Source organism: Gobio gobio (genome assembly GCF_949357685.1).
Source record: "Gobio gobio genome assembly, chromosome: 4".
In the NCBI taxonomy this organism is placed as follows: domain Eukaryota; kingdom Metazoa; phylum Chordata; class Actinopteri; order Cypriniformes; family Gobionidae; genus Gobio; species Gobio gobio.
The window spans coordinates 36,192,769-36,211,828 of NC_137100.1; the positions used below are offsets into that span (position 1 = coordinate 36,192,769).

The 19,060-nt window shown below is 40.1% G+C and overlaps 1 protein-coding gene across 1 annotated transcript; it reads right to left on the bottom strand.

The window, feature by feature from the left end:
- Positions 1-462: 462 nt before the first annotated feature.
- Positions 463-9,444, bottom strand: nalf2 (NALCN channel auxiliary factor 2). The gene is made up of 3 exons (XM_079815031.1): positions 8,244-9,444; positions 7,978-8,149; positions 463-1,152 (listed from the first exon to the last, which is right to left on the bottom strand). The coding sequence occupies exons 1-3, from the start codon at positions 8,967-8,969 to the stop codon at positions 845-847; spliced, it is 1,206 nt and encodes a 401-aa protein (XP_079671157.1). The 5' UTR covers positions 8,970-9,444; the 3' UTR covers positions 463-844.
- Positions 9,445-19,060: the final 9,616 nt, after the last annotated feature.

The window sequence follows — 19,060 nt, forward strand, 5'->3', positions numbered from 1 at the left end:
TGTTGTTGTTGAGGAGTTTGTAGAACTGTGACAGACCACATGGAGATAATTTGTAATGTTTCCGAAGTTTTTCCCACAGTATTTTTTTTTCAATTAGTGCACTGTGAGTTGTTTTGGAAGAAAAGCATCTGCTAAATGGTAACAACCAAAGCCCCCTTAACAGCCTGAAACATCAAGACCAACATAAAACCCATGAGTAAATGTGAGAGGCGTTAATAGATGTTGGCTACAGCAGCTTGTGGAAGCCTTTAAAGAGAAAGAGAGAGAGAGAGAGAGAGAGAGAGAGAGAGGGGGAGAGAGGGGAAGAAAGAGCTATGAACAGAGCCTAAAACATAAAATAATACAGTTAAAAGACCTACAAAAGAACACATCATAGAAAATGCCAGCAGAAACCACCCTGAATTCAGATGCAACCACCTTTGCCCCTGTAATGTAAGAGAATCATAAATATGAAAATGGTCTCCAGTAGTGTTGGTTTTATTAGAGGTGAAATGTAACAATGTCATCCATCCATCCTTCATACATCCATGAATGTTGTCTAAAACAAAAGAAGATTGTCATTCCTGAACTGTGTTTTAGCATGTAGAGTTAGTCCTGATAAAACAAACGAAACACTGAAAAACAGTTAAAAACAGTCAGTCAGTCACTCACTCACTCGCTCGCTCAAACACACGCTCAGATCAAGCCAGATGTTCCAACCCTCAAAAAGACAGGCACAGACGCTTCAGCAATGCTGAGACTTCCTGTGTTTTCCAGGCATTTGGTAAGGTTTGTCTCATGCACAGCGGACAAAAACACTCTCACAGTATGTGCGTCTTTCAAAAGGGGGAGATGTTCCAGTCTCTTACTCCTCCCTCATGGGAACTTCTTCTAGAGTTACAATTGCCTCCAAGGAGCCAGTGCTGCAATGCTGCATTGTTGTTATGGAGATGACAGTGTGCAGTAAGAAGAGAACAAGCACACACAGTTTCAATTTACTGCCATGAAGACGATTTGTACATGACACCGCTCCTGATGACAACCTCCTGTGCAAAGAAAATGAGCCCGGGAGGCGTGTCAGGGCACATGCAGCACCTACAGCGGAGTCACACCCACTCCATCTGACATCACAGCAGTCTGGACCCTGATTGGTCAAATACTCCTCTTCAAACCCTGATGAGAAGGAGAGAAACACTGGCTTAGAATAGGACAGAACACTGAACACAGAGCCAATAGTTCTTAGGAGTTGACTCATTTTAGTGAATCAAAAACAAACACTTATGAATGAATATCTCCAATAACCTGGCTCTTCATAGTAAAATCACAAACACTTGCGAATCATCTGGAACAGTTTTTCCGACTCACTCACTGAACAGCAATCATTTCGTCATGTCCAGCTCCATGGACCCAATTTTATTTTAGAATTATTTATGTACTATTATATATAAATAATACTATTACTATAGTATTTATTGATATTTTGAAGCTTTTGTTTTTAGTTCTCATTCAAATTTTTGTTTAAGTAATTTTATGTGTTTTTGTCTTATTTATTAGTTATTGTTTAAAAAAAATGTTTACTTAACATTAACTTTAATTTATCTTAATTTTTTAGCATTTGTTTTAGTAATTTTAGTACATCATCTTAAACTTATTTTATTTAAATTAGTTGCCAAAGCTTCTAATTTAAATTATTTGTGTTTTTTTATTTGTATTATGTTGTAATATATATATATATATATATATATATATATATATATACACACCGATCAGGCATAACACTATGACAGGTGAAGTGAATAACACTGATTATCTCTCCATCACGGCACCTGTTGGTGGGTGGGATATATTAGGCAGCAAGTTAACTTTTTTTCCTCAAAGTTGATGTGTTAGAAGTAGGAAAAATGGGCAAGAGTAAGGATTTGAGCGAGTTTGACAAGGGCCTAATTGTGATGGCTAGACAAGACGACTGGGTCAGAGCATCTCCCAAACTGCAGCTCTTGTGGGGTGTTCCCGGTCTGCAGTGGTCAGTTTCTATCAAAAGTAGTCCAAGGAAGGAACAGTGGTGAACCAGTGACAGGGTCATGGGAGGCCAAGGCTCATTGATGCACGCGAAGTAGCAAACAGACAAGCTATTGTAGCTCAAATTGCTACAGAAGTTAAGCTGTCAGAATAGACAGTGCATCGCAGTTTGTTGCATATGGGGCTGCATAGCCGCAGACCAGTCAGGGTGCCCATGCTGACCCCTTTCCACCATCGAAAAGCGCCAACAGTGGGCACATGAGCATCAGAACTGGAACACGGAGCAATGGAAGAAGGTGGCCTGGTTTGATGAATCACGTCACGTGGATGGCCGGGTGTGTGTGCGTCGCTTACCTGGGGAACACATGGCACCGGGATGCACTATGGGAAGAAGGCAAGCCAGTGGAGGAAGTGCAATGCTTTGGGCAATGTTCTGCTGGGAAACCTTGGGTCCTGCCATCCATGTGGATGTTACTTTGACACGTACCCCCTACCTAATTGTTGTTGCAGACCATGTACACCCTTTCAAGGAAACGGTATTCCCTGGTGGCTGTGGTCTCTTTCAGCAGGATAATGCGCCCTGCCACAAAGCAAAAATGGTTTAGGAATGGTTTGAGGAGCCAAACAAGTCCATCCATGGAGGCCCCACCTCGCAACTTACAGGACTTAAAGGATCTGCTGCTAACATCTTGGTGCCAGATACCACAGCACACCTTCAGGGGTCTAGTAGAGTCCATGCCTTGATGGATCAGGGCTGTTTTGGCAGCAAAAGGGGGACCAACACATTATTGGTCATAATGTTATGCCTAATCGGTGTGTATATATATATATATATATATATATATATATATTCAGTCTTGGCCAAAGGTTTACACACCCCTTGCCGAATCTGTGAAAATGTGAATAATTTGAACAAATTAAGAGGTATCATACAAAATGCATTTTATTTTTTATTTAGTACCGTCCTAAATAAGATATTATACAAATTAAGAACAATTTACCTTGATCTTCAAATTCAAAAAGTTTTGAATGTCAAAACTCAGTGAATGTTTGAACCTTTTTTAGTAGTTGTGTTTAAGTCACTCAATTGTCCTGGCAGTACTAAATGGAAGAAAAAAAAGATATTTAAACCAAATAAGAAACATTTGGACATCTTCATCCTGCTCAAAAGTTTTCACCCCCGGCTCTAAATGCATCGTGTTTCCTTCTGGAGCATCAGTAAATGTTTCAACCTTTCTTAATAGTTGTGTTTGAGTCCCTCAATTGTCCTCAGTGTGAAAAGATGGATCTCAAAATCATACAGTCACTGCTGGAAACGGTTCAAATAAGCAAAAGATGCTGGAAAACTGAAGAATGTGCAGGACCTGGAGGATTTTTCTGAAGAACGTTGGGCATTTTATCTGCTCAGGACAAACAAGGGACTCACGAACAATCATTACAAAACAAAAAAAACAGCGGTGGATCATCCAGGGAAAGACACACAGTATTAAGAATGAAGGGTTCATAAACTTTTGAATGGGTCCTTTTTATAAATTCAGCTATTGGACTATATGTAAACATCTTTTATGTAAAATATCTTATTCAGGACAGTACTAAATTACTAAAAAAAAAACATGCATTTTGTTTGATCCCTCTTATTTTGTTAAAACTATTCACATTTTATCAGCAATATTTTATTTCAGTATTAAATATTCTTTTATATTTTTTGAGTTGTTCTATGTTTTACATTTATTATTTAATTACATTTGGCAGTTTGTACTTTCCAAAAATTCTAAGAATTCAACTTCATCTGCAAATTCAAACGAGAACCAATCAAAAGCATCAGAATAGCATCGCTTTACTAAACGGCCTCTAAATGGCAGGAGGCATTGTGCATCCCAAAAACAAGAAAAACAACAAATTAATATTATTCAACATATACTAGCTTTTTACAGGAAATATTCAGATGTAACCCCCCTTTGTAATCATTAACATTTTCATAAGTAACTGTAATTTAATTACACATTTTTCTCAGTAACTATAACCGATTAGTTACATTAATTTTGTAATTAAATGACGTAATCTGTTTACATGTTATTCCCCAACACTGAGCATACCCTGTTGCTTCAAAGGTTAAAGACTTGTTACAAAATCCTGTTTAGGAAATAGCCACAGTGGATTTTTTTTGGGAAGATATTTCAGTTTGTACTTTCTTTACTGAAACTCTTAAAAAGCTTCTCTTTTTTTAATGTATTGTGATTTACCTAAAAAATTTTGGTGAATGTTTCTAATTGGTTTTCGGTGAAAAATATTCCTATTTATTCTATATAATATCCTGTTTTTGAAGACTATATTGCATCCCCATTTTAGTGCTGTCCTGATTTACATCTTTAAGTCATGAGTCCATTCCATTTCAAATCTTGCTTTTTTGGATGTTATAAATTATGATAAAGGTATGCTCTCTGCCCCGCTTTGTAAACGTGCAACACATTTTTTAAAAAGTTCATCAAAAAATCCTGAAAAAAAAAAAAAAAACTCCACACAATCCACATTTCTATAAGCAGCACACAAATTTTCAGCTAACTGTTATGTGCTGGCTTGACTTGATAATCAAAATGAGAAACATCCGAGCAAAATGTTAACACAAGACCACACACAGAAGATAACTGAGGTCTTAGGGCACATTTACACAACAACAATGTACTACAAACAGAAAGGATTTTCCTTAGTTTTTCTCATGTATAGACAACAATGTTCTCAAAACGATCCCCATTCACAAGAATCCGTGAAAACGACTAAAAACGCTGTGTTATGCTGCCAGGCCAGTAGTTGGCGATGTCACCTTGTAAAGAAACATTATGTGCTTGTAATAAGCATGCACATGACATCACATACAAATCAGCGTTTTTGTTGTGTATATTGAGATGATAACAGTATCGTTTTCAAAAACTTGTACTTTTTTGAAAGCACCTATTTCAAAACCTTGCTTTTTCAGGCAGACAAAACGTTGTTGCCTTGTAAATGAACAGCCGAAACTAATATATTTTTTAAAATTGAAAAAGGCGTTGTGTAAACAGCACCTTATAATGTGGCAAGAAAAAGTATGTGAACCACTTGCAGAATCTGTGAAAATGTGAATAGTTTTAACTAAATAAAAGAGATCATACAAAATGCATGTTATTTTTTATTTAGTGCTGTCCTGAATAAAATATTTTACATAAAAAATTTTTACATTTAGTCCACAAGACAAAAAAATTGCTGAATTTATTAAAATAACCCCGTTCAAAAGTTTATGAACCATTAATTCTCAATACTGTGTGTCGTTCCCTGGATGATCCACGGCTGTTTTTTTTATTTTGAGATGGTTGTTCGTGAGTCCACTGTTTGTCCTGAGCAGATAAACGGCCCAACGTTCTTCAGAAAAATCCTCCAGGTCCTGCACATTCTTCAGTTTTCCAGCATCTTTTGCATATTTGAACCCTCTCCAGCAGGGACTGTATGATTTTGAGATCCATCTTTTCACACTGAGGACAATTGAGGGACTCAAACACAACTATTAAGAAAGGTTGAAACATTTACTGATGCTCCAGAAGGAAACACGATGCATTTAGAGCCGGGGGTGAAAACTTTTGAGCAGGATGAAGATGTCCAAATGTTTCTTATTTGGTTTAAATATCTTTTTTTTCTTCCATTTAGTACTGCCCTTCAGAAGCAGCAGAAGATACTTGCATGTGTCCCAGAAGACAAATTGAGAACAATTTACTTCGCTCTTCAAATTCAATAAGTTTTCACCCCCCAGATCTTAATGCATCATGTTTCCTTCTGGAACATCAGTGAATGTTTCAACCTTTTTAGTAGGTTCACATACTTTTTCTTAACACTGCATACAAAAGATGACAAGGGGCTAAATGAAGGACAGGTGCAGGTGATATATTGTCATGGTAACAAATGAGGGGATGCTATGGACCGCCCTGGAAACAAAGGAAACAGGAACTAAACCACAGGACCAGAACATAAGCACAAGACAAAGGAATATCAAAACAAGAGTCCATGAAACACAGGGAATCGTGATTAATAATAATAAGAAATTTTCTTGAGCACCAAATGAGCAAAAGCATGAGTTCTAAAGGATCTTGTGACACTAAATACTGGAGTAACAGAAAAAAAACCTTTTAAAATACATTCAAATAGAAAAAAAGTTTGTTGAAATTGTTGTGAATGTGATATTTCACAATATTACCGTTTTTACTGTATTTTCGATCAGTCGTGAGCATGAGACCACTTTCAAAAACATTAAGAAACCTTACCGACCCCAAACTTTTGATCTGTGGTGTTTATTATATATTTTTATTTATAACATATATTTTGGTATATATTGTTATTATTAATATTATAACTATTATTATTATTATTATTCACCAATAAATCGTTTAAAAAGCATGTCATTGAATGTCACATAACAGATTTGATTTGACTGGAAAGTTCAAATATCATTATCACTAGTTTCCCAAAGGAGCAAAAAAAGCATGTGAATAAAAATATTTATGAGTGTTAAACACTTTAGAAATTTGGCATTGGAACTTTGATTATGTAGATTAAACAAGCAAACATATGAATTTTTCCAACCGGAAAACAAGAGCTAAATAAAATGCTAGATGTGGCTCGGCGCCTAGTCCTTTGTGCTAACCAGCTTTACACTACTTGAAATAAGAACTCTAAACCAAACTGGACCAAAGACAAAAAAAAGCTATTCTTTTAGAAGACGGTGGAAAAACACCCAAGTCTGTGACTATTGTCAGTCACACTTGCACAAAAGACAAACAATATTACTGTATTTTTACTGTACTTTTGATCAGTAGTGGTGAGCATAAGAGACCTCTTTCAAAAACATTAAGAAAGCCTGGCATGAGATGAGCATGAGATGAGGGATGAAAAAATATGAAAATGTGGTTCATTCAATTTAATTTTTTGACGATACACACTGTTTCACGTCATACTTTCAAGAGGCTTATTTTCGCTGAAAATGCACATCAGTACTTCCTCCTCCTCAAGTAACACAAAATTATCCATTGCGTTCGAATTCAGCAGATGACTTAAGGGACCTGTTTTGGTCCCTTAATTTTTTAGGGGTCCATGTTTACTAAGGACTGTTGCAAAGCATAACAGAACTTAAGGGAACACTTAAATTTAGGGAAAATACATAATGACAGCCTAGGGTTCCTAAAAGGGTTAGTTCATCCAAAAATAAAAATTGTGTCATTAATTACTCACCCTCATGTCGTTCCAAACCTGTAAGACCTTCTTTCATCTTCAAAACACAAATGAAGATGTTTTTGCTGAAATCCGAGAGCTCTCTGACCCCTCCATAGAGAGCAATTTACTTAACACTACTCAGTTTACGTTGTAAATAGTGCAGCGCTTTCGTGTTCATGAGCTCCACAGCACACGAGGGGTTGCACTGTTTTTACACTGTAAACTGCGTAGGAGACTGGCACAGGCTAGAATGAAATTGTTGAATAAAGTCATTATTTTTGTTTGTTTTTGCGCACAAAAAGTATTCTTCATAAAATTAAGGTTGAACCACTGGAGTCACATGGACTATTTTAACAAGGACTATGGACATGGACTATTTTTTTGCAGTCTATGGAGGGATCAGAGAGCTCTCGGATTTCAGTAAAAAGATCTTCATTTGTGTTCTGAAGATGAACGAAGGTCTGACGGGTTTGGAACGACATGAGGGAGAGAAATGAATGACAGAATTGTCATTTTTTGGTGAACTAACCCCTTTAATGTGGAATCCTTAGGTTTTTTTCTTGCAACTGATGTCTCAGGGTACCCTTAACCTTATGACTTTTGAGGGCTTTCGTGCAACCGGGCCCAGACTGTTGCAACAAAGTTGGAAGCACACAAATCTGTACATTTACTGCAATAAAAGGGGTTGTCCATATAGTTGAGCCTTATAGTGTATGTACTGTGTTACCTGCGTTGACTGACGTTTACCTGCACAGAGAAAGCTGGGCAGGCCGGCATACAGCAGACGGTCGTTGTCAGGTAGGATAAAGGGGCAGCTGGCTGTGACCTCGCCACAGTAGTGCCTGCACGGGAGCCACCTTACACACTGCCGCTGGGGAACCGGAAAATATTCCGCACAAAGCCAGGCTTTATACACTGCCTGAAACATAAATAATACCAAGGCTTTTTTTTTTATCCATCTACACAATCTCATCCAAAGTGTTCATGGTAGTAAATAAAAAAGGGCCTCTAACCTGACACAGGTGTGTTTGCGCGCGCACTGAGTAGTCATCCGCCATGTATTTGCGCGTAAGTACGTCAAACTCCTCATATTTTTCCTGAGCGTGTTGGTCGAGTCGGATGTACGCGTGAACACAAGCGCTGCACACATCCCCGTCCTCCGGTCCGCCGCTGAACAGGTCACGAATGACACGCGCCAAGCTGCAGTTGAGCCCGTCCGGGCTGGCCATGCTCTCCAGCAGGTCCGCTATTGTGAGCACGTCGCAAAACGACAAGCTCAAATTCCGGAAGTACTCCAAAAACGCGTGTGGCGACACCGTTGGCACCGGTACGGAATAGGAAGAGCTCACCGAGCCGCTCTTCTGTCGGTAAAGTGTAGAGCACGCGGATTCCAGAGGCGCGCGGTGCCGCGCATCAGCCTCCACGCACTCTGGCCCGTTTTCTGTCAGATTGCTCAAGAGGACCCCGCAGTCCTCATCGCGAAGGCCCGTCTGGGCGTCGTGACTCGCGTTGCTCCACGTCCTCCGGTGAGCCCGGTCTCTCGAGCGGAGCTTGCCTTCCGCGCAGAGCCAGAGGTGATCGGACAGGAGCGCCGTGAAAAAGAGCAGCGATGCGAGGCTCATGCGCCATCTCTGCACCTTCTCCGGCTCACAGCACGGTTTGTCGATGGGTTCGGTCACACGGCAGATTTCTAACCCGGCGTCAAGTTTCCTTCCACACCGCCAGGCACCCGTGATCATATTTTAGAGGGGGGAGACAAAGCGCGAGCTCACACGGGCGGGTCTCCTCCGCAATATTCCCCACCGCGGCGTTTACATGATGGCTCGAAGCATCCCTTTCACCTGCTGCTCAAAATGAATCTGCACTGCAAACACCTGCGTCTGAATTACCGAGAAAGTGCATGATAAAGCACATGCCGCGAGACTCCATCACCTACCCCGCATCTCCTTGACAACACATCGTACGTAGCTGTGTCTTACTAATTCACGGGCATCTCTGAGGCGGCGGGGTGAAGAGCTCGTGCGCGTTTGTCTGTCTGTAGGGGGCTTGTCATCTTTCCGTGGTCTCCTTCACTCTGTCGCCATCTTCGCTCGCACTCAGCCGAACCCTGAGATGTTTTAATTAAACGCGGGGGTGTGGCGCGTGCGCTGTCGCGCGCATCCTTGCCTCCTCCATTGAAACTTCATTCACTATGCGCTCACCATTCAACAGCGCGCATTGTAGCCCACCCCTCGAGGAATCACCTCTCGCCTTCCTCGGGCGGGCAGACACTGTTATGAGCGCAGGGCATCGTCATAGCACTGAGGAAATATGTGCCATCTATTGTCCGGTATGGTCTCATAAACTTAAAAAAAACAGTCATTTCCAATAGTAGAAGTGATGGGGGACTAGAAGTGTTAAATTATCATAATATTATTAATGTGTTTAAAATAAACTGGCTTAAAAGATGTTTAATAAATCCAACATCTATATGGTTTTTTATTCCTAATTATATCTTTAATAAAATTGGAGGCCTAACTTTTATCTTAAAATGTAATTATATGTATAATAAACTCCCGGTTAAATTATCTAATTTTCATCAACAGGCTCTTCTTGCGTGGAAATTGTGCTACATCCACAATTTCTCACCGCATAAAGAACTTCTGTGGAATAATATGAATATAACCATGAAACAAATCTATCTTTTTCCCTAATTGGTTCAATAGAGGTTTAATTTATATACTTTCTTTATTTGATAAATCTGGTACTATCTTATCCTATGAAAGCTTTATGACTGTTCATGACTTCCCTATTCCTTTTAAAGAATATAATACTGTGATTAAGGCTATTCCCTCTGGTCTAGTGCAACTGGTTAAGAGCCACATTTTGTACAACCAGAAAGATACAAAGGAGTCGGCTTTGTTATTGAATGGCATTAGCATTTATGATAAGAAATGTAATAATAAACATATCCGAAATTTTTTTCAGAAAAAAGACCAAATTCGCCCTAGAGGCAGATCTCATTGGGCTGCCCTAATCGACAATATAGACTGGAGAAAAGCATGGCTGTTAGCTTATAAATATTTTATTCCTAATAAGACTAAAGAAGTCCACTTTAAAATATTACATAAGATATACCCGGTTAATTTAACAATATCCAAATATGTTGATATTCTTAGTACTTGCTCATTCTGTGGACATGAAGATGAAACATTGATTCATTTATTCTATTCTTGTGATTTGGTTCAAAAGTTTTGGTCTAATTTATATTCCCATTTAAATAGAACTCCCATTAATACACAATCTTTTAATTTGAAAGATGTTATTTGTTATTACACTGACTCCAGCAAATCTAAAGAATATATTTTCAATTTTTTTATTTTGTTTGCCAAATTTTTCATCCATAAACAGAAATTTATGAACTCACTTCCTACTTTTTCAAATTTTTTGATCGAGGTAGACTCGCTGCTTAAATCTTTTAGGTTAACTAGCAATAAAAAATGTGATCGATTCCTGAAACAATATGAACAATTCTTTTGTAATGAATCTGATGTTCAAGTTTAACCAGCTTTCTCATGTATTGACAACCCCCCCACCCTTTTTTGTATTTGTATTTGTATTTGTATTTTTATTTTATTTATTTATTTTATTTTATTTACTTATATTGTCCCTTGTCTTTTATATGTCCTTTTCATATGTATGTAAAGGTTTTTTATTTTATTTTATTTTATATGCTTCCTTTAGATATTTGACTCTACATACAAATGTCTTTTATGTCTTAACTCTAATGTTCTCCTGAAAGTATTTGTATATTTGTACGGTTCTTGAAAAAAAAAAAAAAAAAAAAAAAAAATCTATTGTCCGGTATTTTACGCTCTGAATACCACTTGGTTTTAGCACTGGGAAACTGACACAGTTTTATTAATTCTTATTTTATAAGAGTTTTATTATCATTTATAATTATTTAATACTGTATTATATATTTGTACATCTATTAATCAGTTGTATATCACCTAAACAGCCCCTCACACATACTGTTCTGATAAAGGAAATAAAACTCGGGTAAAAGACTAGAAACTAGAGTAGAACATTTTCTACATGGCAATAAAACAACTACAACCTATAGTACCATACAAATGTTTTGGAGAAGTAGGGATGAATGGATTTCTTTCAAAGGATGTGCAAAGTGGGTGTAATGTATTTGTGAAATAAGCATGAACTAAAATGGTTGCTATAAGACGTGCACAGTTTACGTAAAGAACAATACAGAAGAAAGTTGATTACATTTAACCTTGAAAAAGGACATCTTTTGTTAAAATTCTTATTATTTTAATTGATGTTGTTCTATTATAAAAAATCAAATCTATTATTTTCTGTAAAGGGGTCTATATGGATAGATAAATAGATAAGCTTGCCCAGACTTTTTACTCTAGATGGCGCTATAAACCTAAAATAAGAGACAGCAGTGCAAAATTTGGCATCAGTAGCAGAGAAAACAACGTGCACTGAGGGCCTCTGGAAAGTGTTGAGAGGAGAGGATGGGATTTATCATCTGGACTTTTGATCCTCTGCTACAATAAGCCTTAAGGGACTAGGTGCGTTTCTGGGGCCGAGCTCTTTCCAGATCTTTTACTGGTTTTAAATAAACTCTAGAGCATTTGCAAGCCCTGCAGGGCTTATAAAAGAGTTAGTATTCTCCTCAAACAGCATGTGTTTTGAGTGCTTTTGTAAAAGAGAGATGACGGGGCTCCTCTGACTTCTTTTCATCCGGAAATCAATGTTGAAGTCTGAGGTCATGTTAGTTAGTAGCAGATGCTAAATACTAGACTTTATCCAAAGCAAAATACAGAACACTAATTACAGGGAGAATCCACTTGGAATAACTTTTTAGGTCTTTCAGATCACATGTTATCTTGGTGCAGTGGCCCTCAAACTTTGTCTTTTCACAGACAAGCAGTTACATCCCTCCTTTCTGCACCTCTATCGAATATGATGTCCCACTTCATCATCAAGTCTGATTTTATGCTGAACTATGTTCTAGACTAGTCTGTTTGTAATCAAGACTCAGCAGACAACAGGGAAATGCTGCTCCATTGTACATTTCACAATCAAGCCCACATGAAATCTGTGTGCACTGAATTCCACTGAAATTTACAGAACCTTTTGTGGAATTCAGTGTGTCCCTATTCCATGTTGCATCAGAATGCTGGCCATTCAAAACGTTTTACACATCCTTTTTTTGTTTATTAAATATTTTGATACATTTTATATTGTTTTCAGCTCCCAATTCATGTGATTGGCGCAGAGACTGGCTTGGCAAAATATCCATAAAACTGCAGCGCAGGCATGTCAATTTTCCATCTGCTTCAAGCCACAGATATTTAAAACACCAAAAGAAGAAAAACAAATATATGTGAACAAACTAAAACGCTAAACATATAAAACGCTTAATGTATAAGATGGAGATACTGAAAGTCCAAATTCAGTAGACACTTTATTGATGATCCATACTATATACAAGAAAGCAGATGAACCCAGAATATGAACACACTTTCTTTTGCATTAAGCAATATTAGAATTTTTATTGTAATGTCTTTCTATGGGAAAACACTTAATGTGCAATTTAGTACATTGCTTTCATATTCTGTTTGCCTAGTATGCATCATCAATAAGGTGATGGACTGGCCCCCTGTCCAGGATGTTTCCCCGCTTATGTCCTGAGATGCTGGGATAGGCTCCAGCCTATACCGTGACCATGGAAAATGAAAGAATGAATGGATGGATGGATGGATCATCAATGTGTATGTATACCTTTTAATCAAGTCTCAATTTTAATCAGGATTAGTTTGGCTTTTCGGAGATGGTGAGAACTGAGAGATTTGAAATGTAAAAGGGACGTGGAGATAGCATTTTTATTACTCAAGGTATTTTATTGAACAGATATATTGCCATTGTACATTTGAGAGTCACACTTGCGTTGTTCGTGGTCAAAATTATTTTCAGTAAAATAAATGTAATATATTTTTGTTCAATAATATATTTGATCTTTTTTCATTTGTATTTTATGTTACTAATGAATATTTCTGCTATAATTAAGCACATTTCCCCTCCATTAAAAAATAATACAACTTCCTTTTTAAAAAATTTCAAGTTTTTTACATAGGGGTATATAAGATGGCGGCATGCATCGATTCATTCAGGTTTATGCTTCGGAGCCGTGACAGGGTCCCGGCCATTCAGCAGGGAGATTCAGGGTTGTGGCAGGAGGAACATAACATCTATGTTCCCTCCATCAGGGAACTTGGGTTACATCAGTAACCAAGACATTCACAAATGGGGTCCCTATGGAAAGCGCTAGAACCACTGAACTGTGTTGGAGATGAAGATGCTGGTAAGCTGTAGCGTGCCCTTTTAGCAACTGCTCTTTTTATGTTGTAACCTAGTGCCCCACATAAGCCAAAAATCTTAGACCTCCATGCCTTTGGGGATGGGACAAAGCTTACTATGGAGACGTTCATAGTTGCTGTTCCTTCAGTATATTTACTTCACAGGAAGAGTGCACTTTTTTCAGCCATGATCAGAGTTGTTAACGCTGGGGAAGTGTACCTATGGAGGCCACATCCGTAGGGAGGAACATGTGGAAATACACATATGGACTGACACGTGAGGCAGTGCTACATATGGAAGATCACTGCGGTAGGTCCTGCTGAGAGAGGTATGGAACAATTATGGGCACAGAGACGGGGCAGAGCAGAATCTGCCCAGGGAAATACACAGGTTTACAGACAGGGAAACTGTACCATGGAAGAATACACATATGGGATTACCAAAGGGGTATCACAACATATGGAGCATCTAGCCCAGTACAAGGGCTGACGGAAAGGGCATGCATCTCAAGTACTGGGCCTGACGTCAGATGCCTAGAGAATGCTTGGACAAACTCAATACAGGGTTCGCCAACTGGGGAACTCACATGGAGAGCAGAAGGAGCTTGTATCACCCCGTTAGAATGAAATCAAATCAAATCAAATCAAATCACTTTATTTGTCACTCTACATATGCACAAGTGCAACAGTAGGTGAAATTCTTAGGTGCAGTTCCGAGCAACATGGTAGTCATGACATGACATGTACAACATTTAAAGCAGCATCAGATTACACTGATGCGCCCACAATTACTCACAGCACAGTAAACTCTACAATAAACAATAAATAATTTACACAATGTGAGTGTAGTTCTCACAGCTTTAAACAATATACACATACTTACAATATACATATACTTTAAACAATATACACTAAACATACACTAAACAATATACATTACGCTATAATAGTAATAATAATATACAATGTACAGTATAAAATATTATTCACAGATTGAAAAATTGAAATCCAAAGTGCAATAGATGCTGTATGATAAATAAATGTGTATATAATGTGTGTTTATCTACAGTGGGTTGTGCTGAGTGATATTCTGTCCAGTGTGTGTTATGATCCTGATGGGTCAAGAGTTAAGGAGTCTGATTGTTTGTGGGAAGAAGCTGTTCTGGAGTCGGCTGGTGCGTGTTCTGATGCTGCGGTACCGTCTGCCTGATGGCATCAGTGAGAGCAGCCCATGGTTCGGGTGGCTAGAGTCTCTGATGATCCTCTGAGCTCTCTTCACACACCGCCTGACATAAATGTCCTGGAGGGAGGGAAGCTCACCTCCGATGATGCAGCTGGCCGTGCGCACTACCCTTTGCAGGGCTTTGCGGCTGCGGGCGGTACTGTTGCCGTACCAGGTGGTGATGCAGCCAGTCAGCAGGCTCTCTATGGTGCAGGTGTAGAACCGTGTGAGGATGTGGCGGCTCATTCCAAACCTCCTCAGCCGTCGCAGGAAGAAAAGGCGCTGATGAGCCTTCTTCACAACGGCCTCGGTGTGGACGGACCATGAGAGTTCCTCTGTGATGTGGACACCGAGGAACTTGAAGCTTCAAGTGGTGCTGCAAGTGAAACACTGAGCCAGCCTTCCCGCCTTTTAGCAGTTTGTACCCGACACATGGGAAGAAACCGGCTCAACCCAGAGATTGTAGAATCCCACTAAGGTGTTAGGTGTCGCCCAGCCTGCAGTTCTTCAGATGTCCGCCAGAGAGGCACTTTGCCCCAATGCCCAGAAGGAAGCAACACTCCTAATGGAGTGAGCACTCACTCCGAGGGGGCACGGCACGCCTTGGGATTGCTACGCCAAGGCGATGGCATCCACTATCCAGTGGGCCAACCTCTGCTTGGAGACAGCCTTTCCCTTCTGCTGACATCCAAAGCAGACAAAGTGCTGCTCAGAGCTTCTGAAGCTCTGTGTGTGGTCCACGTAACACACAGGTGTGGATGGGACACAGTGACGCAAGGGCTGGGTCTGCCTCTGGGGGCAGCGCATGCAAGTTTACCACCTGGTCTCGAAAAGGAGAATTTTGGACAGGTTTAAAGGGAGCGATGTGGGGAGAAAGGGACAGCCCAAAGGGGAAGGTCTTGTACTGTTACACCTGACCCTTGAAGCCAAACCGAAGAAATGGTCTGTGTCGAGGCAGAATCAAGACCGGTGAACTTAACTAATTGTTGACATGAGCCAGCGGTACAAACTGGGAAGCGCTAGCCAAAAAAAAAGGTATTTTCAAAATTAAAACAAAAGATTCACCACCTGGCCCTCCTCCGGGGGAAGGAGCGGTGCATTCACCAGCTCCTGAGCCAGAGCAGCTTCCTCCATCTCTGGGCCACCCATGTTAGGGCCGATTCAATGAATATTTGGAGGGTTTAGCAGCGGCCTGAGGGACAGGCTGCATCACATTCCTGCCAGAGCAGATGTAAAGGGGTGCAGGGGGACGCCCTCAACGACTGGGGGCCAGCCCGCAGGCAATGGTATCATGCCAGGGCAGGATGTGCTTTATGGTCTCCGTCTGCTTCTGGCCTGCCGAGAACTGCAGGACAAAATAATCGAAAGTGTCGCCGAAGAGGTCACCTTGTGAGATGGGGGGTGGATTGAGAAAGCGCACTTTGTCGGCATCCCACATCTTCGCAAGGTTTAGTCAGAGATGGCGTCCTTGGACATTGTCTGACCGAGGGCCTGTGCCATGATTGGTGATCAGGATGGCCATTGCATGCAAGGCGGAGGCGGCCTGTCCAGTGGCACTGTAGGTCTAAGCAGCCAGGGCTGCTGCTGTCTTACAGGCCATGGACGGGAGCCGCGGTTACTCCAGGTGGTGGCACTTTGCAGGCACAAGTGCATTGTAATTGCATGTTTACCCAGGCAATCTACACATACACCCTGGTGGACCCGCCATTGAGGGTAGTGAGAATGGAGGAGGCTGCAAAGCGGCTTCGGGCAGTGACAGATGCCTTCCATAATTTCTGCACCTCCTTGTGCACTTCCGCGAAGACAGGCACTGGGGCGGGACGCGGTTTACTGGGCATTCCGCACCCAGGAACCAATCATTCAACCGATACCTGAGCAAGCCATCAATTCTGAATCCGATTCAGCTTGAGCAAATCAGAGGACAATAGCCAACTCTCCGATGCAGTTATCGACATCTGGTCCTCACCTGGAGCAACGAATTATATGCTGGGTCCCCCCTGAGAAGGACCCCGCACCCTCATCCGGCAACTTGACAGCACAAAGTAATCCGGTGGTGCGCGTTCGTACTGAACGTACTCTTCTGATGATGAAATTCACGGCAAGTGTACTGTATGCTGACCCTCGCGTATGCTTAAAAAGTGAAGTGTACTTTGGCCTCAAGTCCACAAGATCTTAGGGCCGGTTCACACAACGCGTTTTTGCAGTTAAAACGAGACGTGAGTGCAACGGTCATTCACGTCCTTCTAGTGCGTGTTTACGCAGTGGAATGGAAAAACGATATACGCCCTCGATGCACACTTTTGCAGAGATCGTGCTGAAGTAGCTCCGCAGCAGACTTCTAGCCGACAGTCAAAGCAGCATTATTTTACGAAAGTGTGGATGAAAGTGTGGAAAATTGCGAGAGCTTAGGGCTCCATTTGGGACAGGGCCTTAGAAGTGTTCACCACAAGTAATAGGTTGCAGTGTAAGCTGGTCAGAAATAACTATAGAAATGGTGCACAGATGAAATCTTAAACCCAACCTTTTTGAAAAGTTGGTGGTAGAAGTATGAAAAAAAAAAAAGTCTAAGCAGTTGTACCCATCAAAATGTTCTTTTTAGGTTTCAGTAGATTTCAGCCGCGATACTTCACTGAATGGCCAATTGACCTATCGGTAAGCCTATCGGTAAATTAATCTGAGGCACCACCAAAAAAATGTTGTTGTTCGCAAAATGCATGCAGTTTTACTAGGAATGCTAGGAATACTCTTACACACAATTGACCATGTATATATCCATTTTTCAGAAATTTCAAAGAAGGAAAAAGAGAAAACACACTCTCACTATTTCTTTTTGCCTGGCACTTTTTATATACATCTTTTCCTCTGTTTCTCTTTTTTTCCCTTCACTCTTGATATGTATACTCTTTAGTGCTGTGCTATTGAGAGGACTGAGAGAACTTTTGTGTGTATGTTCGTTTCGTGAATGAATTACCCAACCCGTCCACAGCTTTATCCAAAATGGGGTCACAGTTGAGAGGGCATAAGTCAAACTTCAAAGATGAGATAAAGATCAATTGAAACGCACACCAACTAAGAACACTTGCTGGCATTTACTTACAAACGGATGCAGAAACACTTAGTTTCACATGATATACGCCGTTTTGGGAGACAAGAGATCACACAAGGCAATACAAATCTTATTCTAGTACCCTGAATTTGGAGGAGGATATTAATTAGTTTACACTTGTACACTGTTGTTATGCCTTTGATTAGGGGTTGAAGTGAATGTAAGTGCCCCCCTCTCACACGTTACTGAGTTACTCATCATGATCCTTGACATCTGACCCCTGAAAGATAAAGGTCAAGTTGGGAATGTGCTGAGGTTTACAGAACACTTATCAGAAAGACTCGGTCTGTGAATGTCATTCTTAAAAAGTGAAAGTATGCAGTGAAATAAGCATTTCTGGATAAAAATCAGTGTAATGTATTTTTGGATAAAAATCAGTGTAATGTATCCTGTATGTGTAAAGAGTGGTGAAAGACTGCAGTTTGTCAGAGTGACAGAAGAGGGCAGCAGAATCTGCATTACATACCTCTGTGTGGAATGTGTGTGTGCTTGTAATGAAATGTGCTGATTGATTTTGTGCTTTGGAATTCTCAGAAATACATCCAACTGCTTCATAAGGAACCATAGAAACCGCAAATCTGCACCAAAAACACACATAAGTCAAAGCCCTTCAGTTAAATAGTTTCTTATAACAGTATTCAGGTTCCCTTCAGTCAGAATTGATTTCAGTCTCTGTTAACACTTACAGCACATTCAGGCACTATATTTTAAACTGATTCTATTCTATTGTTTTGCTTTCTCATATTAAAAAGACCCCAACTTGACAGTCACCACTTTTGATTGTTTTAACAGTTTATTAACAGATATTAACAGTATTAAATAATTTGTATAGATTTTTTAACCTTGGATTAATAAAGGTGAAAGCTAGGCCGGGATACACCAAACTGACTGTCGGCTGCAGTTTTCGAGCGTCGGTTGGCTTAGTTTTTTCTAAGTGTTCTGCTTCAGTCGGATACGTCTGATTTTTCAGCATGTTGAATCAGCGTCGGGCCGTCGGTGAGAGAGAGAACTCTGATTGGCTGTTCAGCTTAGCGAATAAGTCAGTGCATAAAAGCAAAAAGAGAAGTCAAAATGGTACAGACAGAAGGCTGTTATAATTTTACGTCATTTGCCTGAGCATCCAAATGTAGGAATATT